We start from the raw sequence: 24,585 nt of genomic DNA, 5'->3' as shown, positions 1-24,585 counted from the left end.
GAAAGGCGACTTGCTGAAGGAAACTTAGAAATCATTTCAATGTAAGGCCCACGATGGGCTGGTGGTGCGGCTGGAAATTCATGCATTTTTCCCCTCTTATTCCTGAACCTCTTATTCCTGAATTCTGGGCCTTGGCATTCTGGGCCTCAGTTTCCCCACAGGTGACATGAGGGGGTTGGATGAGAAAGTTCCTACAACAGTTTTGTGCTGAATGAGCACTCCCACGGGCCCCCAAGCTTTGGAGCTCAGACCAGGAACAGACAGCAGGCAGGCCGCTCCATCAGGCCATCAGCTGCTCAGGCCTAGCTACGGCAGGAAGCAGGACGGTCCACCATCCCGGCCTGGATTGACAGGTTGGCCCGAGAAAGGGAAAGGCCGTAGAAGATACCCTTGCTTGGACGGCGATGGTGCCCCCACTGGCCTGAAAGGGGCCTACCATGGACACAATTGCACTTTCGAGTTTGGGAAACGTGTTTAACCTTGCTGGGCCTCAGCTTTCTCACCTGAGAAAAGGGTACAATAAAAACAGTAGAGTGGCTTTGAGGACCGAATGAGATTACGTCTGCGGAGTGTTTAACACAGGCTTCAATAAATGTTAGCTAGTGTTATTTTTATTATCTTTTAACATATATAGAATGAGAATATAGAAAAAAACCCTACTTTTTCCTATCTATACCTACGCTCAACATAGAACAGTTCCGTGACCTCCCACCAAACCATCCTCTGAAACCAACTGGGTGTCCTAGAAGTCAATGCTATTCTGACACTAACTGTAGTTAGCATGGACCCCACAGATTAGGGGCTCAGTCCCACCAGGCTGCCCCCACAGCCAACTTCAGATGCCAATTGCAAAGAGTAGGTCCCCAGGTGACCCACAACTTCTGTCTGACTTGGCTATAAATCACCACAAGGGGTTGATGACCCGCTTCTCGGGTTCAATAATTTGGTAGCACAGCTCGCAGAACCCAGGAAAGCAGTGTACTTATTGTTGCCAATTTATGACAAAGGGTGTTTTAAAGGCTCAAAATGAACAGCCAGATGAAGAGATACACAAGGCGAGGTGCAGAGGTGTCTTGAGAGCAGGAGCGTCTGTCCTTGTGAAGCTGGGGTGCACCATCCTCCTGGGACACGGATGTGTTCTTGCTCACCAACCTGGAAGCTCTCTGAACCTCATAGTTCAAGGATTTGTATGGAGGCTTCATCACATAGCCAAAGTCAATTACAAACTCAGTGTCGGGCCCCTCTCCCCTTCCCAGAGGACCAGGGATGGGGTGGGCTGAAAGTCTTTGTGGTGACCAACCTCCCTCCGGGAGCCCAGCCCAGAATCACCTCATTAGTACAGAAGATGCTCCTTTCACTAGGAGATTCTAAGGGAGTAAAAGTTCTATGTCAGAAACTGGGCTCAAAGACTAAATATTAGAACAAAGATGCTCCTAGCACCCTTATTTATTACTCACCCTTATTACAAGGGTTTCAAGAACATTCAGAGATCATACATCTGAATTCACAGCAAGGCTGCTGAGATGTCATCAGGTTAGAGAGGGCCAGAGGCCAGGTCTAAATCTTGCCTTCTTGGTGTCCTTGGAAAAGTGACTTTTCCTCCCTGAACCTTGGCTGCCTCGTCTGTAAAACGGGGCTGATTTAAACCCTCTCCCTTTGTGAGACTCAGTGACAGCGTGTGAAGCCTAGCCTTGCTTGCAGGGGGTACTCATGAATGCAATTTTGCCGCTCCTTCCCTTGAAACGTTACTGGGAGGAGACTGCAGTCATTGGGTTTCTTGTTGTTGTTGTTTTTGCTAAAAAGCAAAGCAGAAAGCTTAAGACGAGGTAGCAGTGCCTAAGCCCCAGTGCTCTCTCCTTCTTCTATTAGGACCAGGATGGAAATAGGAAAAAAAGATGGGTCCCTGGTTGGATGTCTGCCCAGCTTCCTCCCAGAGGGCTCTGGGATTCACTGCAGGTTGGAGGAAGGCAGTCCTGTGTCAGGGCATTACAAGTCCCCGCTAAGCAGGGAGGGGCTGTGCCCTGACCCCACGAAGGGAAGAATGTTATGGGCCACTCCGTGTTTGTGTTACTGGGGCTTTGGAGGATCTGTGGCATTGTTACTCTAAGAGGCGTTGGCCTGAACCTGCTTGTCAGCCCTGGGAGGTTTGGGGCATTGTTACCCCAGGCCTGGCAGGTTCCATTAATCACCCTCTTGTCAGTTTTGATCCTCTACCGAGAGAGCAAGAGCTCCTGCTTTGGGCTGAATCACCTCTTTTCAGAGCGAGAGCTGAGCCATCAGCTTGGGCAGGAGGGCCGGGCAGGGTCAGGGGTCAGCCCGAATCCCTGGCCTCGCCAGGCTGTTAGAACACTGGCAACGTGCCCTGGCTCTGTCCCTGCTGATACCCCTGTGGGAAGCACAGGCCCGCTTCTCTCCCCCAGAAAACAAAGGCCCAGAAAGCCCTGACTCAGATTTCTCCTTTCTGGTCTTGCTGAATCAGTGAAGGGGGTTCCAGGAGAACCTCATGCCTGTGCCACCCCACCCAGCCCCTGGCCTGGTATCATCCAGAACGTTGTGGCTGCTGTGGTCCAGAAAGCTGATCCCAAGATGCCGTCCACAGCAACCCTGGCCCCTTGGTAAGTGGGGACTGGGAGTCTGAGTTCAGGGTCCTCCATTGTCAGCCCTGGAATGGAGGGCCTTCTAGCCTGGCCTCACAGATGCCATCTGAGGTCCTTTCCTCCCAGCCTGAACGGGGAAGCTGCCTCTGGCAGGGTTCTTACATAGTCCCTGAGTTTCTCAGCCACATCTCAGGATCCTAAGCAGAGACCCTGGTCCCAGGTCCTGTGTCACATCCTCTTATGTGGCCTCTTGATCAAACACTCACAGATTGGGACAGACCTCATATGACTAGCGTACTAGAAAGGACCCTGCTCACGTTATTACAGGGCCATCTTCCTGGACATGGCTGTGCCCTAAAGCAGTTAGTGTCATGGAGTGATTCAACCTGAGCGCCAGACCGACCCAGGACATATCAACCTCAACACTATTGATATTTTGGGTCTGATAATTCTTTGCTGTGGGGACTGTCTTGCACCTTATAATATGTTTAGCAGCATCCCTGGTCTTTAGCTATCAGTAGTACCCCCAAGTTGTGACAACCAAAATGTTCCTAGACATTATCAAACGTCCTCTGGGAAGCAAAGTAGCCTCTAGCTGAGGACCTCTGAACTTGTCTATGGGGACAGAAGCTGGAAGAGTGGTTACATCAGGGGTGTGGAGTCAGGTAATTGACTGGGAAAAGGCACAAGGACATTTATGGAACGCTGGGAATGTCCTGGGTGGTGTTTACACAGGTAGTGCATACCCATGCATGACATCAAGCTGGACACGTGACCTATACATTTTACTGTATGAAAAATGTACCTAAAAAAAATGTGCCTTAGTGTCAGACAGAACCAGACTTGGATTTCAGTCCTGATTCTGCCCTTAAGGTTCATTTTCCTCATGTGTAAATGGGGGCAATAGTAGGACCCTCCTCCTGGGGCTGCTGTGAAGGTTAAATGAGACGACGAGTATAAAGTAGCTTCACCTGGTTCCTGCCTATGGTGAGGGCTCTGAGAATATTCGCTATGATAATGCACAGGGCCACTTCCTCTTTCCCCGCCTGAGTTTCCACAGCTGTGTCTGATGGCCCCTAAGATCCCTCTGTCACTGTGACTTTTTCTGATGGCCTGGGAGGTATCAGTCTAAATACTTTCAAGGCAGTCTAAATACTTTATCAGTCTAAATACTTTCAAGGCAGTTGATTCTATTGGACCAAGCCAAGTTTGTCATCAGAGTTGCTGGGGCCCCTGGAGTAGATGAAGTCCTAAGACGAACCCAGGACATCCCAGTCAGAAGTTTTAGGTATAGAAAAAAGGAAGGTCGAGGGCTACGGTGATCTTGGAAAGCACAGAGCCACTCTGCAGCCACCACTTTCCTTGCAGAAGCTCCTGGCAGGCCTCTGCATCTCAGGTCCCGTTCTAATACTGGGTGGGGCTCAGAGCCTGCAGAGTGAACTCCTTAAGTGGAGGTGAAACAGAATTCACTTGTCAAAAGGGCAGTCTCAGGCAGAATGCTGTCCCCTCTGAATCATTCCTTTTGTTAAGGATTAAAAAAAAGCCATCCCCAAAAGGCACAACCCACCCTGGAGAGAGCAGAGATAACTAAGCTTGTGGGAAACAGAAGTGTAGTTGGCACCAAGTCAGAGGGTGGGGAAGGGAGGAGAGACGATATCCAGCCCCCGTGGAGGTGTATAAAAGGTGTCCACTCCGGGGAAGAGCCACAGTCCTCAGCCCAGGCCAAGCAAGCTTCTGTCTGCACCTGCTCTCAATCCTGCTCTCACCATGAGCCTCCGCCTGCAGAGCTCCTCCGCCAGCTATGGAGGTGGTTTTGGGGGTGGCTCTTGCCAGCTGGGAGGAGGCCGCGGTGTCTCTAGCTGTTCAACTCGGTTTGTCTCTGGGGGATCAGCTGGAGGCTACGGAGGCGGCGTGACCTGTGGCTTTGGTGGAGGGGCTGGTAGTGGCTTTGGAGGTGGCTACGGAGGTGGCCTTGGAGGTGGCTTTGGTGGGGGTTATGCTGGTGGCTTTGTTGATTTTGGTGCTTGTGATGGTGGCCTCCTCACTGGCAATGAGAAGATCACCATGCAGAACCTCAACGACCGCCTGGCTTCCTACCTGGAGAAGGTGCGCGCCCTGGAGGAGGCCAACGCCGACCTGGAGGTGAAGATCCGTGACTGGCACCTGAAGCAGAGCCCAGCTAGCCCTGAGCGGGACTACAGCCCCTACCACAAGACCATTGAAGAGCTGCGGGACAAGGTGAGCCCTTGGAAGCTGGGGAGGGGTCCTCCATGCAGGGCAGAGCCTCCAAGGCCAAGAAACACAGTGTTGTGGGGGACCAGGTGTGGATAGAATTCACATCCTTCTTGCAGGGGAAAAGCCTACTCTTTTACTACTGAGAGTCTCTATCTCTGATGGACTTTCTCATGCCACAACTCCCCAAATGCGTTTTCTCTCATTATTCATTTTTATGATTGTTATTACTCATGTCAGTTTTTCTACTGCTTTCCAGACAGTTATGTTATTCATGAGTCGATCTCTATAATCCTAACCTACTGAGTTATCTGGAAACATGACAGGTTTAAAAGCCACTAAGAATGCGGGAAATCAATAGAGAAAGAGAGACATGTTCATTCATTGCCCTGGGAATAATTGTTTACTTTGTAGGGGTCCCATTCAAACTGGTATTCTCAATTGGCGATGGCCAAGGTTGGGGAGAGAGAGGCAGAGGCTTAGTCTGTGCTGAGCCTGGGTGCCCTTTGTCAAGCCCTGTCTGTTGTGCTGTGATATCAGCCTATTGGAGCAGAAATCGACCAGCCTGGGCTGAGTCCCGGCCATATGGAGTAGGCTTTCAGTGCTTTGGAATATAAACATTTAGACAATAAATTCAAATGGATGGGAATATTTGTTGGATTTCCCCACCACTCAGCGGGGAGGTCAGCTCCAGCAAAGTGATTGTGAGACATGTGGCACCAAACTGAGTCCCTCCTGACTTTCAGGGGAGGGATCTCAAGACAGTGGCCTAGGGAGGGTGCTAGTCTGAGGCTGCTGAGACATGACGAACCAAAGATGTTCTCAGCAGGTCGTTCTTCAGAAATGCACTCCCTGCATCTTCCCCAGGGTGCTCAGACATGGAATATTAAAGTGATAGAAACGACTGAAGGGGATACAGCCCCACCCCTCACTTTACAGAAGAGCAATGGAGGCCCAGAAGGAGATGCTTTGTCCCAGCTCACAGGACAGTTTAGAGGCAGAGCCCCATGGGAACCAGGTCCTGCCCATGTTTTCCCAGGCCACCTCCTCAAGCACATGGACCCCCCCAGAGTAAGCTTGTCTAACCTGCGGCCAGTGGGCTGCATGTGGCCCAGGACGGCTTTGACTGAGGCCTAAAACAAATTTATAAGCTTTCTTAAAACATTATGAGGTTTTTCTGCCAATTTCTTTTTAGCCCATCAGCTATTGTTAATGTTAGCGTATTTTAAGTGTGGCCCAAGACAATTCTTCTTCCAGTGTGGCCCAGGGAAGCCAACAGACTGGACACCCATGCCCTAGAGGTAACTTTCTTCTGCATTTTGTAGATCCTGACCGCCACTATTGAAAACAACCGGGTCATCCTGGAGATTGACAATGCCAGGCTGGCTGCGGATGACTTCAGGCTCAAGTGAGTTTTTTTTTTTCCCTCCTTCTCCTTTCCCAGGAGTCTCTTAGTTTAGACAAAAGCCCATCTGACCAATGACATTGGAGCATCCCAGGAGTGAAGGTCTAGAAGTATTGGAGTCCAGTGCAGGGGTGGGGGGAGTGTTTCGTATCATTTATGTCTTGCTTTTTCAAAAAACATTTTTTTTTTTTTTCACTATTTTAGGTATGAGAACGAGCTGGCCCTGCGCCAGAGCGTGGAGGCTGACATCAACGGCCTGCGCCGGGTGCTGGATGAGCTCACCCTGTCTAAGACTGACCTGGAGATGCAGATTGAGAGCCTGAATGAGGAGCTGGCCTACATGAAGAAGAACCACGAGGAGGTGAGCGGGGATTGCGGGCTGCCCTGGGCTGAGCCACCTCCAGTGAGAAGGAGGAGCCCTCCCCTGCAGCTGGACACAGTCCTCCACTGTAGGACCTGGAAACACTTTCCAGAACACTCTGCCAGCACTCAGAGCCAAGGAGAGGGAGGATGTGGAGCCTCACACATCTTCCTTTCCCATCCCCACAGGAGATGAAGGAATTCAGCAACCAGGTGGTCGGCCAGGTCAACGTGGAGATGGACGCCACCCCGGGCATTGACCTGACCCGCGTGCTGGCGGAGATGCGGGAGCAGTACGAGGCCATGGCAGAGAGGAACCGCCGGGATGCTGAGGAATGGTTCCACGCCAAGGTACCCGGCCCTCCCACCCCACATAGCCTTATCCCATATAGCCGGGGAGCTGGGCGGACACAGCCTCTTGGTCAGGCTGCTTGAGCTGAGCTTCCCCATCACCTTCTTCCTGCTTGCATTTCAGAGTGCAGAGCTGAACAAGGAGGTGTCTACCAACACTGCCATGATTCAGACCAGCAAGACAGAGATCACGGAGCTCAGGCGCACGCTCCAGGGCCTGGAGATTGAGTTGCAGTCCCAGCTGAGCATGGTATGCCTGCGGCCTCCTGCCCAGTGGCCACCACCTCTAGGTTTCTCTCTGGCCTGGCTCCCCCTGTAACTTCTTCTCTGTGGCTCCACCAGAAAGCCGGGCTGGAGAACACGGTGGCGGAGACGGAGTGCCGCTACGCCCTGCAGCTGCAGCAGATCCAGGGGCTCATCAGCAGCATCGAGGCCCAGCTGAGCGAGCTCCGCAGCGAGATGGAGTGCCAGAACCAGGAGTACAAGATGCTGCTGGACATCAAGACGCGGCTGGAGCAGGAGATCGCCACCTACCGCAGCCTGCTCGAGGGCCAGGACGCCAAGTAGGTCCTCTCCAGCCTCTTTCTTAGGATAGTGACTGCAGGACCCTTGGGTGTCAGAGCAGGCAGCACCTTAGAGATCCACCCCCTCATGTCAGAGAGGAGACCCCTCACTGAGTTTACGGGACATTTCCTTGGTAGGCTGCAAGGTTAACACCTTTAAACTTTCGGATTCTGGCCTCTGAGTTCGACTGGAGGGAATAGAGACCGTGGAGGGAACATCTGATATTGGAAAAATATGAGCTTGGATTCAGCTCAGCTGAACAAAGCTATTACTATGGTGCTTTAACAGCCTTTAGACCCTTAGCAGAGATCAAGCCACCTTGTAGGCTCAGGGCTCAGGTGGAGGGTTGTGGGTTTGGGCGATCCAGAGGGAGGACGAACGCCCTGAATCTTGTGGCTAATAATATCTCCCCTAGAGACCTCTCAGACAGACAGACAGGCAAGACAGACAGGCACCTGATGCTGCTGTCTCTTGAGCTGGGGGCACAGCTAGGAGGCACTAGAGTCTAGCCCAGGGGCTCCAAGTGACAAGCCGAGGCACTCCCCCAGAGGAACAGGTAGGCACCTGCCCTCAGTTACCCTCTGCTCATGGCCACCTCTCTCCTTTCTCCCAGGATGACTGGTGTCCCTTCCTCAGCAGGTAAGGGAACAGCCCCATGGAGTGGGGGGAGGCGGAGTTAGGCTCCTGTTCACTGCCCCAATGGGGGTGGGAGCTGGCGGGGAGGGAGGGAGCCAGTGCTAGGCTCTCCAGTGTAGGGGGGTGGAGAGCTGGGGTGGAAGTGGTCATTTGCTCATTGATTTTCCTTTTGAAATTGATGGCTCTGCCCCATAGAGCTATTGGGCTGTCTTGGCAAGAGCCATCTTTGGGGACGATAGAGTCCCCATCCATGAACCACCTGACTAATGAGGAGTTTGCGAGCCCTCCTGGGGGGTCCTGCCCTGGCCTGAGGTGGGTCTCCTCCAGCCTGAGCGTGTTTTGTCTCCCGTTTCCCAGGAAGCGTCAGCCCCCGAAGCACCTCTGTTACCACAACTTCCAGTGTCTCTGCTACCACCACCTCTAATGCCTCTGGCCGCCGCACTTCTGATGTCCGTAGGCCTTAAATCTGCCTGGTGTCCCCTCCCTCTGTCTTCAGCACCCAGAGGAGGAGAGAGCTGGCAGTTCCCTGCAGGAGAGAGGAGGGGCTGCTGGACCCAAGCCTCAATCCCTCTGCTTTCAGGACCCCACATCCCGACTGTCTCCTGAGGATGGGCCCTCTGTGCTCTTCTCTTCCCATTGGATCTCTCTCCTCTGTGACCTGGATACTCTTTGGTTTCTCAACTTCTCTACCCCAAAGAAACGATAATTCAATAAAGTTTCCTGCCTTTCTGCAAACGTATTTTTGATTCTGGCCTGGTTTCTGAGGTGGCCCCTGCTAGGGCCCTGGTTTAGGGGGTGAGGGGGACACAGCTGGGCGGAGCAGCTAATCCAGACAAGGACAGGCCTAGGGAGCTTTCTATCTAGGAAGGACAGACACAGGCCCATGGGCCACCTGAGCACACAGGCACAACAGCAGCAAACAGAGGACACAGGCACCTCACAGACGATGGTGTCCAGCAGACATGGACAGATGGAACACACCAGAGGCAGCGCAGGGGCACGTGAGCCAGTTCAACAGCCTGGCAGATGAGGATGTTCAGTGAGAACAGCAGCGATGTGCTGATAGTGGAGTCAAGGGTGGGAGAAATGTGGGTGTCAAGTACAGAGGCCTCTGGGGCAGGCTGCAAGGGGCCGGTGAAGGGGTGATCTGGGGAGAAGGAGGCCCAGGCCCCACCTGCTGCCTCCCTGCTTCCTGCAGAGCGTGTTTCTTCTCAGGCAAATGGCTCCCTGTTGGCCTGAGGCATCCACTCCTAATGTCCTCCCTGGCCCACCGCTAGGTCCCGCCACTCCCAGCCACTCCTGGGACCAGCTCCCTGGCCGGCCGCTGCACTAACCTGGCCCCTTCTCTCTGCACTCCCCGCTCTCTCCCTGCCCCTCTGGCTGCCCCTGCTCTGATTTGCAGCCTCCTCTTGCTCTGCTCACTCCTTACACGTTGACTCGCCCCCTGGATTCTGGTGTGGGTGTTCTTCTCTTTTTCCTCTTCACTGTCCCTGCGGGTCATCCAGGACATGCCCATGGTTACAGTTGCCCATATGTTCTGAAAACGCCCAAACTTGAATCTCCGCTGAGGTCCCTCCCAGTCTCAGACTCCCATTGTCAACTGCGAGCCAGACATCACCTCCTTCAATCCACCCATGCAAAAGAGCGCCCATCATCCTCCTAGATCTGGTCCTTCCTTGCCCTTTATCCTGGAGAACCTGAAAAGCTGAGCCAGGAGCCCGGATCCTGGCCTTGTCTCTCTCCCTCACCCCCTTCACAAGGCTTCCCATGGACACTGCATTAGTCATAACGTCCTTTCTCGTCCTAACTATGGGCATGTGGGCACAGCCTCCTTGCTGGCCTCCCTGCCTCCATGCTCCACACTCCAGCGGGGGTGATTACTGGAAACTGAGTCTTCTTCTCAGCTTAGAGACACCCCAACCGCTCCCTGCTGGTCACTGAGGAAAGCCTAGACTCCTCGCCCTTCTCCCGGTCCTGGTGGTGCAGCTTCTTCTGGCCTCTCCCCAGCTCTGGCTCCTACACTAGCCTCCCTCACCCACCTCAAATTCCTGCCACCCCAAAGTGCCCTCGAGGAAGCAGGCAGGTGGCTGGGCACCCTGGGGATTTTGTTCAACGAGAGACCTCCATCTGACCCAACCTTCCTCTCTCCTTTCTCTCCACACTCCTGTCTTGGTTTTATTGGAGACTACCAACTTTTATTCAAAATTCAGATGAGATGGACACCCCCTCCTTTGCAGCACCCGGCTGAGGTGGGGCACAGTTGGGTGTTCACATGTGTGTGCCCATCTGTCCTAGCACTGACAGTGTGCTCTAAGGGGCAGGGCTGCGCCTTCCTCAAAGGGGGGTCTGTCATCCAACGGAGTGCAGGTGGGCTCCGTCAGGGCTGAGGAAAGGCAGAGATGAATGAACAAACTGGGGAAATGCCCCTCCAGTGCCATTTGATTTTTGTCATGGGGCTTAAGGCAGAGGGTAGATGGAGCTCCGGCACCCTGGCCATCTGCCCCCTTCCTCTGGCACCATCCTCATATTCCCTCCCCTCCCCTCTGCTGCTCCCTGTGTGGTTTATTCTCCCCCTTCCTTGTCTTCCTTCTCTTCCCCCACCTCAAGCCTGGGTATGGGCTGCACGCACTTGTCTTATTCACACAGCGGTTGCTTAGACATGCCTGGCACAGCTTGCTAAACCAGCAGAAAGGTGTCCACCCTCCACCATTCCAAATCCCACCCCAGACCCCGCCACCCGCACGACAGAACAAGGTGGGGCTCCACTCAAGTTCACGTGCCTGGAACGGCGCCAGGAGCTAAGGCGTCAAAGAGAAACAGGACGTGCCCTTGCTCCCGGCACCTTTTAACGTTTTTTGTAACCTATTTGGTCAGCAGCTATCTATTGAGTGACAGCTGTATACCAGGCACTGTATGGGGTCCCGGAGAAAGAGAGGCAGATGAAAGGAAGCCTCTGTCTTCAAGGAGTCCATGGGTTAACAGGAAGGTAGGAGGAGACACCCACACCAATGAACTGTCACAGTCTTCACAACTCTGCTCAGGTTTCATCGTTTGCTCTAGGTCTTCTCTGGTCTTCCCCACCGATCCCAGCAAGACCCTGTGCTGTCAGCAATGACTGGAGTGCAATGTTCATGGAGCCTAGAGCCACAGGGACCTGATTTGCATTTGTAATCCTGGGCAAGTTACTCAACCTTCCTGGCCTCACTTCCTCATCTGCTAAGTCTTCCTTCCTCATAGGTTAATTAAAGTCCAAGTGCTCAGAACAGTCACTAGTGCACAGTAAGTGCTCAGTAAACAAGATACCTCTGGTCATGATCTTTCTGGTTCTCTTTTCTAAGCTATGCGTTCCTTCTGGGTAGGGCCAATTTCATTGTCAGTCTCATCCTCATACCTAGAATGTTATAAGGGCTGAATGGAGAAATGAGGGAATAAATAGATACAAGCCATGGGAAATGAAAGTTGTTAGTAAGCATTGTACAGAGGGCACAGGAGCCCCTACCCTAGACTGAGAGAGGGGCCTGGGGTCTCAATGCTGAACTACCCTGGCTGCTCCAAGGCACCATGGGGTCCAGATCCCAGGGCTTACAGGGCCTGGAGCAGCCTCTCTTCCTCAGACCCTGGGCAAGGCTATTTAGGGGCAGCCCTCTCATTCTCTGAGCTAGTTTTGCAGAACATGGTGGGGGTGAGGGTAGTTGCCCATGGGAGCAGTGACATGAGCTGCACTCTAGGCCCAGTGGGGACTCTGGCCTGAGAGCCTTTCACCCAGACCCCAGGGAGGACACTGAGAAGCTGGGCCCCATCTGGGGACCTCTGTGGCCCCATCAGGAATCCCGGGGAAGCTCAGAGGGCAGGCCAAGAGCAGGTGTTTCTGCCAAAGCTACCGCAGGAGCCTTCCCAAGTTGGGAATAGAAGGTGGTCATCTTGGCTCTATGGTCAGAAGGGTGGGAGAGGTGGTGGGTGGTGAATCCACTTCATTCTCCCTGGGACTCAACTCTTTATCAGGTGTGGGGCGGCCATTCAAACGAGGGCAGATTTATCAGGCCTGCTGGGTTGACCTTCCCAGGGTTGACCTACATGCCATGCCCATGCCAGTCTCACACTGATGCTTCCCAGTGCTGTGGCTATGAGGAAACAGCCCCTTTGCAATGGCACCTGGCTAATCTCCATGCCAGTGATTGTTTGTGAATGAGGCCATGTCAGCACAACAGATGCTGGAATGAAAGAGATAATGGAAAGGGGGACACAGTAGCATATCCTTTATTCCCATCCTTTCTTTCATTTCATCTTTACAGCAATCCCATGAATTGGCGCAGCTGTGCCCATTTTACACATGGAAAGACTGAGGTCTGGACAGGGTCAAAGACCTGCCCAGCGGGAGAGCTGGGACCTGTGGTTCCAATGTGCTTTCCAAGACTGGGGCTGGTCCTTTGCCAAGGGTCAAGCATTCAGCTCCAGGAATCTGGGGGGAGAGGCGAGGCTCTCTCCCAGATCCCAAAGCCTAGGGGATGAAGGAATCAAGCCTGCGATATTCCTGGGGTGTCTTGGCACCTCAGAGCCTGGTCAGGCACTGGAGGGAGGAGGGCAGCGGGTGGCCCACACAGGTGGAGACACATGGCGCTCTTCTGTGACTCCTGGCATTTCAGCCACTTCCTCCTCACCCTGAGCAGCAGGCACCTCCCTCTCTTCCAGGCTCCACCCTGGGGAATGAGCCAGGTTGCTGCCCTCCTCAATGCGGTGGCTGTCCTGCCCGGGCCCTGCAGGGGGCAGGCTTACCCCAGAAAGCAGGTCAGTGCCTCGATGGCCACGTGCTGGGACACAGGGTGGAGGGACTGGCCCCTAGACCCAGTCCTGGCCGGGCCTGATCTCAACATGGGGCCCCAGCTGGGCCCTTGACAAGCAGGCTGTGGCTGCAGGCATGTTCTAGGCCTGAGACCCCCTTGGTGCCTATTCCCCCTCTGTGTTGGGTGATAGCTTTGAGGATCCATAGTAGATCCTGAGTCCCAGCCAAAGGAAGCCCTAGGGGAGGATTAGGAAGCGAAGTCATAGCAGGCGGTACAGGGCGATGGGTGTGATGGACTTTTCCAGCGGTTTTTTTTTTTTTTTTTTTTTGACGGAGTTTTGCTCTGTCACCCAGGCTGGAGTGCAGTGGCATGATCTCTGCTCACTGCAACCTCTGCCTCCTGGATTCAAGCAATTCTCCTGCCTCAGCCTCCCAAGTAGCTGGGATTACAGACGTGCGCCACCATGCTCAGCTAATTTTTGTATTTTTACTAGAGACAGGGTTTCACCATGTTGGCCAGGCTGGTCTTGAACTCCTGACTTCAGGTGATCCACCTGCCTCAGCCTCTCAGACTGCTGGGATTACAGACGTGAGCCACTGCGCCTGGCCACTTCCAGCTTTTCTTAGTCAGCTGTGGGGGCCCTTCCTTCCTCCCTGCCTGGGTCAGGGCATCTGAGGGGCTGCCCAGGGACCTGCCCTCTTTTGGATGGTGTCCCTGGGACTATTGGTGATTGGAGCGGAGCAGAATATGTGGTTTGTGTCCCTTTGAGCAGCTCCTCTGGGGGCTCCAAAAGAGCTGGACACACTTCACACCCTCCATCCTCTTGCAGAGTTTGAGAGAAAATAAGCAGGTGGCAGGTGTTGCTGAGACTTGCACAGGTACCTGTTGGGGGTGGGTATTTGGGGGACTTGGCCAAGAACTGGTATCCCGTTTTATGAACAGTCATAATGACTGTGGCTTCTTTCATCCAAGGATCTCAGACCAGTTTGCAAGTAAAATCCACAGTGTCAGGCATGGTAAATTACAGTCCGGAGCCCACAGTCTGGTTTGTAGACACGCTTTTGTTAGGAAGAGAGTCAAATCAATTGCATGCTGGTCCCTGTAAATGCAGACTACAAGTCCAATCAAACAGGGTGTTTGGAAAATTCACTTTATGGTTCAGCTAAGTGATACTTGAATCAAGGGGACGCTAGACACTGAGGTACCAGCTCTTTTCTCCCAGTGGGCCTGGCCGTGCATCTCCCACAATCACAGCTTCTCCAAGCACACCAGGGAGAGAAAGGACGCTCCGAAATGCTCCAACCATAAAAGTGGGGTGGGGGAGTTAGGGACTCAGTGGGTCTGAGCAGGAGACTGTGGACTCTTCCAGATGGGAGCTGGCAGCCAGTGCAGCTGTGCAGGGAGAGCTGGCCCCAGGGGAGAAGGCGGTGGGCCCTGAGATGTGGAAGGCTGAGCTTGGCCACAAGAGGACCAGAGAGGTACGGCTTAAGGCTGGGGTGAGGGTGGCTCTCTGGGTATCTACCATGGCAAAAGCAGCTTGGAGCAGAACCTTGAAATCCTGGGCAAGTGCAAAAACCACACCCCAGGGGGAGAGAAAATACTTCTGTGTTTTGCGGGAGAAGAGATTTCTAGAGTAACTCTGGGCCTTGTCAAGTAGGACTTTGAAGGCCTGATGAAGGTCAAGGCCTGATGAGGGCTTAGGACCAGGCCAGGAACAGTAGGTTGGGAAGCTGGACCCACGCTCCTCGTAGGGCCCTAGCGTCTCAGGAGGAGCCACCGCTCAGAAACAGGACCAACGCTGTGGAGGGGCAGCCAGGCAGTGGACGGGACCTCCTTCACCACTGAGTGCATGTTCAGATCATCTTGAGCCTGGTGAGGCTGGGTGATAGCAGTGGGCAGGCAGACATTTGGGGCACAGGCTTTGGGGTGGGAAATGGAGCAGAGAGAGACTTGCCAAATCTTGTCCAGGAAGGTCTGAGTCATCCTGCTGAAGGCAGCTGCCATGAGGGTGGAATGTCACTGAGGTGGCCAGGATGGGAGGCAGGATAATTCAGCCTCCGCACCTCCAAGTACTGTTTGGACTTGGGAGGGCAAGAATGACAGCCACTGAGAGCAGGGTGTGACAGGACAGGAAGGCACGGTTCTCCAAGGGAAGCCCTCTATGCCTGACCCTGAAAACAGCCAGCCATGGTGACAGGCCACAAGGGAAGGAGGGAAGGAACAGCTGCATTTGTTTGGCCAAGCCTCTCAACCAGCGATGTTTCCTTACTGAAGGTTTCAGACACAGGATACCCAGAATTGAAAGTAAACAACAACAACAACAACAACAACAACACACACACACACAAACTCTATAAGTGTGCTCCTAATACCACATTTAAAAAATTTGCTGAATCTGGCAACGCTCTCTTTATCAGGTCTGTGAATGGCCCTTAGTTTTCTACCATCAAAACTGAATAAACAAGACTTTTCCTGGAGTTTTTGGAAAAATTACATTGCTGGCTAGAAAGGTCTTAATGTAGGGTTTCCCCCTTCTGTAAGGCTTTCTTCAACTTTGTGTACCTGTTGTTGCATGTCTGCACTAGAATCTAACCTAAGCTGACAGTGTATTTGGCATGAGCTGTTGATGGGGTTATTTGACACAGAATATATAGAACCCTGCGTCTCAGGGGAGGGGACAGGGCTCCCAGGTGCTTTGTCACTTGAATGTATTCTTTGTTCCAAGGAAAATTCAGTTGTGTGGAGGAAATGAGGATGAGTTGTGGGTCTCCCAGGGTCCTGGGTGACTGCTGGGTGCTGGGTGAATCTGAAGAGGTTAAAACATGGAATGAACACTTCTTAGGTGCCTCTTCTGGTGGGAAATTCTGTAGGATCTGGGTGTATGGACCTTAAGGGTGGAAGAGGCAGTAGGAGGAAACCAGAAAGATGGAGCTGGGACCAGCAGGCTGCTCTAACAGAGACAACCATCGGCCTTCTGCAGAGATCTTATTCTTGTCGGTACCCACTTCTGGTTGGTCTGGCTGCCCCAGAGGCTGCTGTCTGGTTTGTTTCCTTCACTATCTTTGGAGCCTTTGGGTGATGGTGACCAGCATGTTCTGACCAAAGCCCAGAGAAGCATAAAAGGAGATACTCTGCTTGAAGAACTCACTCCCTCCTTGGGCACACTGTGACAGTAATGCCTTGTGCACAGAAGGGACTGTTCAGAGCTGGGCAGAAGGAGACTTGGGCTTGATATTTTGGGTCTTTGCCCATGGAGAACCTTGGTTTTCAGATTGAAGTTCATTTCAGGGTGCAGACTTCTTTCTGTCAAAGAAGGAGCCAGAAACTCAGGGGTTGATGTTGAACTTGGTGGCCTTTCAAGATGGGCTTGGGGAAAGACCAGGACGCTTTCCATTCCTATGGCAGCATTCCCCTTCTTCCCCTGCCCCCAAGCTGGGATCATGGTGGACAGGGCGTCCTGTCAGCACTGCAGCCTGCAGGTGGAGTGAGAGTTTTTGGAAGCTTCTAGAGTAAGGGTCAGAGGCCAGATGGAGACTCCTAGCTGAGGGGACTGCTGCAGCTTTGGACACAATCCCAGACCATGCTCTTTGAGCAGCTGTCTTTTCTCAGACAGCTGGGTTAGGCCTCTGAATTAGTATTCCATTAAACCAGGGCAAGTGGTTTGTGCCCTGGAAACAGCACTGGACTGGGGTTCTGACTACATGGGTACTAAGAGCAGTTTTAGTCTCTTAAATCTGTGAAATGACTTCCTGTTTATCAAGCCCCTTTGGATGTAGTTCTCACAATCCCGTGATTGTGGTGTTATGACCTCCACAGACCTATTGTGAAAGCTGAGGCTTAGAGGGATGGAGCAGCTTGAACTTAGTTCTCGCTGAGTCCAGGCTCAGGGCCCTTCTCTTGTGTGTGGACGGGGTTGGCTGTGCAGTCAACAATAAGGAAAAAGGCAGGACACTGAAGGCAGCTGAAAGACTTTCTCCTTTGACGAGCTGGTCCCCTGCTCCAGGGAAGGTACATTCCTCTCCCCACAACCCTAGAGGCACCTCTCTGGTCCACAGTGGCCCTCTTGACGCTCAGGTGAGAATGATGGGGACATCTGGACATTCAGATCAGTAGACTCCTTGCTTATTCAGTTGTCCTGAGAGAAACCTAGAATCAGCTTCAGATATGCATCACACAGTACAGGGGTTAAAACAAAAAAGAAAATGAGAATATTAACTTCAGATGCCTCCCAGCCAGAGATCCCGAACAGAGAAGAACTGTGCAAAGGGCTTGGTGAGGGCTGCCCTCGGGCCCATTTTGCAGGACAAGCACGCTGTGTCACAAACAAGGTAAACAGAGGCATGGGTGTATTGAGGACTTGCTTGAGTGGGCCCAACAGAGACAGCCAGACTCCACACTAGTCGTCCCAGAAAATGAAGTGGGGGGTGCTTAGGGGAGGTTGGGTCAGAGCCCCAGTCTTGGTCCTGAGAGTCCAGTGGTTCTCATGTGGGAGTGGTGGTGTCCGCTGACCCCCAACCTGGGGGACGTTTGGCAATGTCTGCAGACAGTTTTGGTTGTCAACGCTGGGGCGGGGGTGGCTACCAGCATCTGGCGGTAGAGTCAAGGGACACTGTCAAACATTTTACAATGCACAGGAGAGCCCCAAACAATAAAGAATGACATGGTGCAAAGGGCTGAGTTAGGGAAACCCCATGGCAATCCAGTCCTAGGCCCTGCCAGGAGAACTGGGGAGATTGGGTGGCTGTGGGGAAGCCATGGCTGGGGCAGCGGGCGCTCTGGAGGGCTGATGCTCTGCTCTTGCTCCCAGAGGGGCTGCACAGGGGCCCACTGCCAGCTGCTCCTGGACATCTTGTCAAGGTGTCCACCTTGCTGGGAGAGGCGTGTTCACCACAGCCAATCCTTCCTGGATAACTTCAGAAAGAAGCTTATAAAATATTTTAAGAGGCTGGCAAATTACAACCTTAGAAGCATATAAATGCTTCCATAAACGCCAGCTTTGCAAACCAAGCGTGTGTGGGGGCAGAGTAAGCAGGTTGCCCAAGCCTTGGGAAAGTCCACGTTTCAAGGCGGAAGACCCAGGTTTATCTTTGGTCCCTAATTCTCAGGTTCTTCTCTCTCGGCTTGCTTAACTATCTGGCAGTATTTAGCTTTTTTCTTTGTATTCCTCTTTTGTCCAAATAATCTGCCATTGGCCATTTCTGTGACCTGTTAAGGGACCAGGAGGGTCAGAGCAGGTTGTTCTAGGGTACTGATTTTACCCATGAGGTTCAAAAAGCTGATGGCCACAGAGGACACTGCCCTCCAGCTCTGCCCAGTGATCCAAGCATGCAGATTCCATAATAGCCGGAGTCTGTGATGATGTGTTCATTGACTGAGGGACTGGCTATGAGGCACGCTGACCTGCTGTGCCCGGTGGGCAGACAGACCATTCTCAGCAGTGCCATGTGAGTGTTCACACTTATGAACCTTTGCTGGTCACAGCCATAAACCATCATCAAAGACTGTCAACCTAACCTAACCTAACCTAACCTAACCTAACCTAACCTAACTTAACCAACCAACACTTCAGCAGGACCCAGTGGATTGCAAAACACTTTCACTTCTTGTTCGATCCTCCTTATATCTGTGTGAAGCAGGTGGGACAGAATGATGATCTCTACTGTTCCGATGAAAACACTGAGGTTCCCAGGGAGGAAGTGGTCCCCTGTAGCACAGGGCAAATTAGTAGCAGAGCCAGGATTTGAACTAGGTCTCCTGCCCCTAAATTCTGGGTACCCAGACTTGACCCCAGTTGTGTGGGGAAGGAGTGGGGCAAGGAAGTAGGATTTGGTGTCAGAGAGCCCTGGTTTCAGACCCACGCTCTGCCAGTCACTTCGTGTTCACCCTGAGCAAGCTATTAAACCATTCAGAACCCCAGTTTCCACATTGGTAAAAATGAAGATAAAATCAGCCACCTCCTAGGATTGTTACGAGGTGTAATGAAGTAACAATGAGCCTGGTACATCACAGGTGCTCCCTGAATTTTAGTTCCTTTGCTCCCTTTTACCATCCCAGCAGCCCAGGCAGGGGTGAGCAGCTATGAGGGCTGGCGGCAGTGGATGGGGGTGACGAGGGACAGACGAGGCTCCCCAGGGGAAGGGAGATGGAGAGAGCAGGAACCAAATGTCATTCGTGCAGCCACTCCCAATTTATGGGATCTGGTGCAGAGACTCTTTGAAGAGGCAATAAAACTCATATTCTGCTAGGAAATGACAACAGTGGAGAGTCCTGACTTAGCAAACCAAATTCAACAATTTGATTTTTTTTTTTTTACAAGGCATGGCGTTCTGGATGGGTAGCAAAAATGACACTCTAATGAGATTAGCTTTCTGGGGTAGGAATAGGCTTTCCCAAGAGCAAGAGATGTGTACCATGCCAACACCCCATGGAGAGTGTATATAAATGTTCCACAGAGGCCTTGAGAGTCCAGAACCTGAGCTCCTTGCTAAGCTGCAACCTTCCTCTGCTAGCACCATGGCCACCCAGACCTGCACCCCGACCTTCTCCACTGGGTCTGTCAAGGGCCTCTGTGGCACAGCAGGCGGCATCTCTCGGGTGTCCTCCATCCGCTCTGTGGGCTCCTGCAGGGTCCCCAGTCTCGCCGGTGCCGCGGGGTACATCTCTTCTGCTAGGTCGGGCCTCTCTGGCCTTGGGAGTTGCTTGCCTGGCTCCTACCTGTCTTCTGGGTGCCACTCCTCTGGCTTTGTGGGGAGCGGGGGCTGGTTCTGCGAGGGCTCCTTCAATGGCAGCGAGAAGGAGACCATGCAGTTCCTGAATGACCGCCTGGCCAACTACCTGGAGAAGGTGCGTCAGCTGGAGCGGGAGAACGCGGAGCTGGAGAGCCGCATCCGGGAGTGGTACGAGTCTCAGATCCCATACATCTGCCCAGACTACCAGTCCTACTTCAAGACCATCGAAGATTTCCAGCAGAAGGTGAGGGAGACCTGGCCCCTCTCCAGCTGAGCAGCCCAACTCTTAGGAGGTGTCTGTCTCATTCCAGGGCCTTTCCAGATGGGACAGTAGCTTTTAGGGAATTCTCCTGGTAGGGCAAATTTTCTCTCTAGGGCTTTGGTTTACTGGGAGACTCAGGCTTCTCTGTTGGTCTCTTGCTTGTACCTTGTTGCCAGCCATTCCTCACCCCTGTTCCCTTGCTGTAGGAAGGGAAGGAAGATGTACCAAGCCCCTACTGGATACAGCACTGTGCCCGATACTTTCCTATTCCCTGACTTATTTATTCTTCATCTTGGAGAGATTGGTATTACTGGACCCATCTAACAGATGTGGAAGTTGAATTTTGAGGGGTTCAGCAACTTGCTCAAGATCACACAGCCTGAGTGTTAGATGCAGAATCTGAACTCAGGTCTGCCTCACCCTAGTGAATCTCACTGTGCCACTCTGAAGGCTATAGGTGCCAGGACTGATGGCCACTGACATCCTTGGGATGCCCCTGTGGGGCGGATGCTCCCCTAACACCTGGGGTGTGGCTCAGGGCTGGAAATGCTGAAGGTGCTGGTGGTACATAGTTCGTGGCCTCTGTGAGCTGAGCTATCCCCCTACCTGCCCCCACAGTGCTGGGCCTCCTATAGCTCATGGGAAACCTCTCATTCCTCAGATCCTGCTGACTAAGTCTGAGAATGCCAGGCTGGTCCTGCAGATTGATAATGCCAAGCTGGCCGCTGACGACTTCCGGACCAAGTGAGTGGGCCAGATCAGGGAAGGTTTGCCATGCCACTTCCTTGCCTCTATCCCCTGCCTTTGGGAGCTAGTGAAGCGAGAATAAGGTTGGATGGGAAAATATGGCATGAGCCCTGGACCTCAGGGAAAAGGACCGTCATGCTCCTGAACCGTCAGTCACTGCAGCTGGCCAGTAGGGCAGGGGGCCCTGCTGGTGTGTGGTTTCCTTTGCTACAGACTTGGCAGGGTTCTGTGTGTGCAGGTACGAGACAGAGCTGTCCCTGCGGCAGCTGGTGGAGGCCGACATCAACGGCCTGCGTAGGATCCTGGATGAGCTGACGCTGTGCAAGGCTGACCTGGAGGCTCAGGTGGAGTCCCTGAAGGAGGAGCTGATGTGCCTCAAGAAGAACCACGAGGAGGTGAGGCTGGTGCCACGTGACCTCCCATTGTTTCCCATCCAGCTTAGGGAGCCACTGCTGGGCCTTGGGCTTACTGTGTGGCAGGAACTATACAAAACCCTTGCATTTCATTCTCATGTCATTTCATCCTTACAATAATCCCAAGAATTATAAACTGTTACAAGCTCCAGTTTACAGATGAGAGAACTTAGGCACAAAGAGGTTAAGTTGCTTGCCTAAGGTCATAGAGGGTCTACACTTTTGCCCATAATACTAAATTTCTATTTGGGCTCTAGTGCCTGATAACAGCAATTTAATTTGCCTAGGGTTTGTATCATCTCACAAATATCCCACAGAAGGAGGGAAGTAAATACAGACAGGGAGACCACGGATCAGAGAGATTTAAGTATCTTGTCTAATGCTATGCGGCTGGTGACTGAGGGAAGAGGGTTTGAATTTGGGTCAGTGAAACCTGCAATCCAGCATCCTTTTTGCAACCTCATGCTGTCTTACCTCCTCCCTGCAGGAAGTCAGTGTGCTCCGTTGTCAACTTGGGGATCGACTAAATGTGGAGGTGGACGCTGCTCCCCCAGTGGATCTCAACAAGATCCTGGAGGATATGAGATGCCAGTACGAGGCACTGGTGGAGAATAACCGCAGAGATGTGGAGGCCTGGTTCAACACCCAGGTGGGGCCGGGGTGCCCTGGGACCACAGGCTCCTGGGCTGGGGTTACCTTTGGAAGTAGCTTGGTTTGACCATGCCCTGGGCCCTCGCATGTGTTTCAGACCGAGGAGCTGAACCAGCAGGTGGTGTCCAGCTCGGAGCAGCTGCAGTGCTGCCAGACGGAGATCATCGAGCTGAGACGCACGGTCAACACCCTGGAGATTGAGCTGCAGGCCCAGCACAGCATGGTGAGTGGCCCCTGCCTGCGTGGCTGGCCACGGCCTGCCGCAGGTCCCCGACGCATCAGCCTCAGCTTGCAGGCTCTCCTGGGGTGTGATCACAGGCAACAGGCAGATGCCCAGGACTGTGGGTTTCTCGGGTACGGGATTCCTCCCCATGGGCAGCTCTTCCTCTTTCCCATTGCAGAGGAATTCCTTGGAATCCACCCTGGCGGAAACTGAGGCCCGCTACAGCTCCCAGCTGGCCCAGATGCAGTGCCTGATCAGCAACGTGGAGGCCCAGCTGTCTGAGATCCGCTGCGACCTGGAGCGGCAGAACCAGGAGTACCAGGTGCTACTGGACGTCAAGGCCCGGCTGGAGGGCGAGATCGCTACCTACCGCCGCCTGCTGGAGGGAGAGGACTGCAAGTGAGTGGGCTGGGGGAGGGCTTGACTGAACCTCAGTGCCATGTGGAGGGTGTCAAACCCGGAAGTGGTTGTCACCCAGATGAAGGGGACTAAACCAAAGCCCCTTGAGATTCTCCATCTAGTCCCAGGCATTGGTCATGCGCAGGGGGAGAATCCAATCCAACACACGCCGCATGTTTTCCACCATCTTTTCTGATTGGCAGTTTCTGCTCTTAATTCCTGCAGCTTGGTCTTCTCACCCTTGGGAAATTCAGGGCACTGAGATGGTCTGAGGCCACCTGTCTCGCTTGATCCTCTAGATCTGTTTAACACGAATCTCAGCCCAGTACTCGGATGCCAAATGCACCGTACATGATTTTGTTTCCTCAGGCTTCCTTCCCCACCTTGTGCCATGGCATGCAAGCCTGCTATTAGAGTTCCTTCTGTCCCCCTGGTGCCCTGTGCCCCTGCTGTGCCCTGCACCTCGGCTCCCCAGGTTGGCACTCAGATCCGCACCATCACCGAGGAGATCAGAGATGGGAAAGTCATCTCCTCCAGGGAGCACGTGCAGTCCCGCCCGCTGTGACAGCCCACTTGGTCCACCAGGGCAGGGCCCCGACCACAGGAAGGAGGACACCCCTGTGGCTTCTGGCTGCTTAATGACCCTGCCCTTCCCTAGAGGGGTCCCCCTACGCTTAGCAGGTTTTTCTACTAAAAATACTCCCCGTATTGTGTTTCTGGACTTAACTGTGCTTTTACGCCATGCAAAACCAGGTTTCCTGGAAATTTACCCAATAAAGTGTGTTCTCCTGGCATAGCAAACTCAATCCTGGCTGACTCTGTTGATGCTCATGTGCTCGTATGGTTCATGGGGGTGTTTGATCAGGGGCTGCAGTATAGTTGTGGGGTTTGCATTTAGGTCTATCTTCTCGGGCTCTGAGTGGAAGGCGGTGGCAGGGTGATTTCAAGTATTTAATAACAAAGAAGCCTAAGGACCTGGCCAATGAGAACAGACACTGACCCAGTCTGGATGGGTGCTGGCCATAGCTCTCAGCTTGGCCCTACCAGTGAATAGACATCTACTCACGGTGCCTACCCCAGAAGACGCAAAGGCTCCCGAGCCAGTCCTCCTTCGTAGCCCGACCTGGATTCGGTGGCTATCTCTCTTTTACTTTCAGCTTCCTCTCTCTTGTCCAGCTCCTGTCATCCTGCTCCCTGATACTGGGGATGGTTCAGGAGAGGAGGTCCCAGGAACAAGCAGAGAGGGCTAAACTCTAGGCAGTCAGCCTGAGCCAGCCACGCCGGGGCAGGCAGTCAGGGAGAGCAGGGAGGTGAAGGTGGAGGGCATGTGAATCCATGTACCAACAAGGCACACAGGGCTGAACTGAAGGGTGTCGGGGATAGTGGGGTGGGGGTGGGGGCTCAGACATGGAGTGGGGGGAGAGGACAGCCAGACTTCACTGTGGAGCAGAGGTCAAAGCCCTGGATTCCACTGGCAGACCCGAGTCAGGCAGGTCTGTGGTGGGGCCTGACTTTGCCAGACCTGGACATCCCTCTGATCAGAGAAGCATGGCCTGGGAGAGGTCTGAGGGCCTTACAGTTGGTTCCTTTGCTCCCTGCTCCAGTCTTCCCTTGAGAAAACAGGCCCAGAGAGGGCAGTGACTTGTCCCAGGCCACAGAGCAGTGAGTGGCAGAGACCTGCCTATCACCCGGCTATCCTGACCCTGACTCTGGAGCTCTTCTCAGCAGTTTCTCTCTCTCTGTCTCTCTCTCTGTCTCTCTCTCTCTGTCTCTCTCTCTCTCTTCCCCCCTCCCCCTCTATTGCACTCACTTTCCTCTGGGCTCTCCTCTGGGTCATGGTCAAGACCTCCACGACCTGACTCTGCCTCAGGTCATCTGCTATTTGCTGCTAAACGGGACTCTTCAGTCACTTGCTGAGCAAGCCAGAGGTGCAGCAAACACGTATCAGACCCCGGGAGAAGACATGCACAGGTAGCATCAGAGCATCCTGCACTGAGCTCGACTCTGCCGCTCTGTGGTACATGCCCGGTTATGTCATGAGACCTATCTGGTCTCGGCAGGTTCATCTGTGAAATGGGGCTGCCGGGAAGCTCCAATGAGACAGTGTGTGTGTAGCTTCCAAAAAGTGGTAGCTGTCAGTGTTGCTCTTACTACAAATGCAGAGTCCCTGGCCTCAGAGTGTCAAACAGGAACCCCCACTGCGAGGGCCAAACTCTTTGCTTTGTATCTGTCAGGA

The 24,585-nt window shown here is 53.3% G+C and overlaps 4 protein-coding genes across 5 annotated transcripts in view; 2 read left to right on the top strand and 2 right to left on the bottom strand.

Moving 5' to 3' along the window:
* LOC126938621 (eukaryotic translation initiation factor 1) overlaps window positions 1–24,585 on the bottom strand; it is a 1,120,764-nt gene that overhangs the window by 182,852 nt on the left and 913,327 nt on the right. The gene's annotated exons all lie outside the window — the stretch shown is intronic.
* Window positions 1–24,585, bottom strand: part of CNP (2',3'-cyclic nucleotide 3' phosphodiesterase) — a 736,460-nt gene that overhangs the window by 470,980 nt on the left and 240,895 nt on the right. The window lies entirely within an intron of this gene.
* On the top strand, window positions 4,303–8,881 carry KRT13 (keratin 13). Of its 2 annotated transcripts, XM_050762840.1 has the most exons (8): window positions 4,308–4,835; window positions 6,155–6,237; window positions 6,439–6,595; window positions 6,784–6,945; window positions 7,070–7,195; window positions 7,288–7,508; window positions 8,123–8,148; window positions 8,503–8,881. In XM_050762840.1, exons 1-8 carry the CDS (start codon window positions 4,365–4,367, stop codon window positions 8,607–8,609), a joined length of 1,353 nt encoding a protein of 450 aa, XP_050618797.1. In that variant the 5' UTR covers window positions 4,308–4,364; the 3' UTR covers window positions 8,610–8,881. The 2 variants fall into 2 exon arrangements, with proteins under 2 accessions (XP_050618796.1, XP_050618797.1); XM_050762839.1 differs by lacking the exons at window positions 8,123–8,148; window positions 8,503–8,881 and having other exon boundaries at window positions 4,303–4,468; window positions 4,656–4,835; window positions 7,288–7,628.
* KRT36 (keratin 36) lies at window positions 19,394–23,155 on the top strand. Its single transcript, XM_050762730.1, has 7 exons — window positions 19,394–19,898; window positions 20,578–20,660; window positions 20,902–21,058; window positions 21,564–21,725; window positions 21,825–21,950; window positions 22,129–22,349; window positions 22,719–23,155. The coding sequence occupies exons 1-7, from the start codon at window positions 19,440–19,442 to the stop codon at window positions 22,912–22,914; spliced, it is 1,404 nt and encodes a 467-aa protein (XP_050618687.1). The 5' UTR covers window positions 19,394–19,439; the 3' UTR covers window positions 22,915–23,155.

Source organism: Macaca thibetana, chromosome 16, assembly GCF_024542745.1.
Source record: "Macaca thibetana thibetana isolate TM-01 chromosome 16, ASM2454274v1, whole genome shotgun sequence".
NCBI lineage: Eukaryota > Metazoa > Chordata > Mammalia > Primates > Cercopithecidae > Macaca > Macaca thibetana.
This window is presented reverse-complemented; position numbering and strand designations above follow the sequence as displayed.

Coding starts and splice junctions, on each gene's coding strand:
- KRT13 (XM_050762840.1), top strand. CDS start 4,365: ATGAGCCTCCGCCTGCAGAGCTCCTCCGCCAGCTATGGAGGTGGTTTT. Junction 6,238..6,438: donor GCGGATGACTTCAGGCTCAA/GTGAGTTTTTTT, acceptor TCACTATTTTAG/GTATGAGAACGAGCTGGCCC. Junction 6,596..6,783: donor TGAAGAAGAACCACGAGGAG/GTGAGCGGGGAT, acceptor CCATCCCCACAG/GAGATGAAGGAATTCAGCAA.
- KRT36 (XM_050762730.1), top strand. CDS start 19,440: ATGGCCACCCAGACCTGCACCCCGACCTTCTCCACTGGGTCTGTCAAG. Junction 20,661..20,901: donor GCTGACGACTTCCGGACCAA/GTGAGTGGGCCA, acceptor CTGTGTGTGCAG/GTACGAGACAGAGCTGTCCC. Junction 21,059..21,563: donor TCAAGAAGAACCACGAGGAG/GTGAGGCTGGTG, acceptor TCCTCCCTGCAG/GAAGTCAGTGTGCTCCGTTG.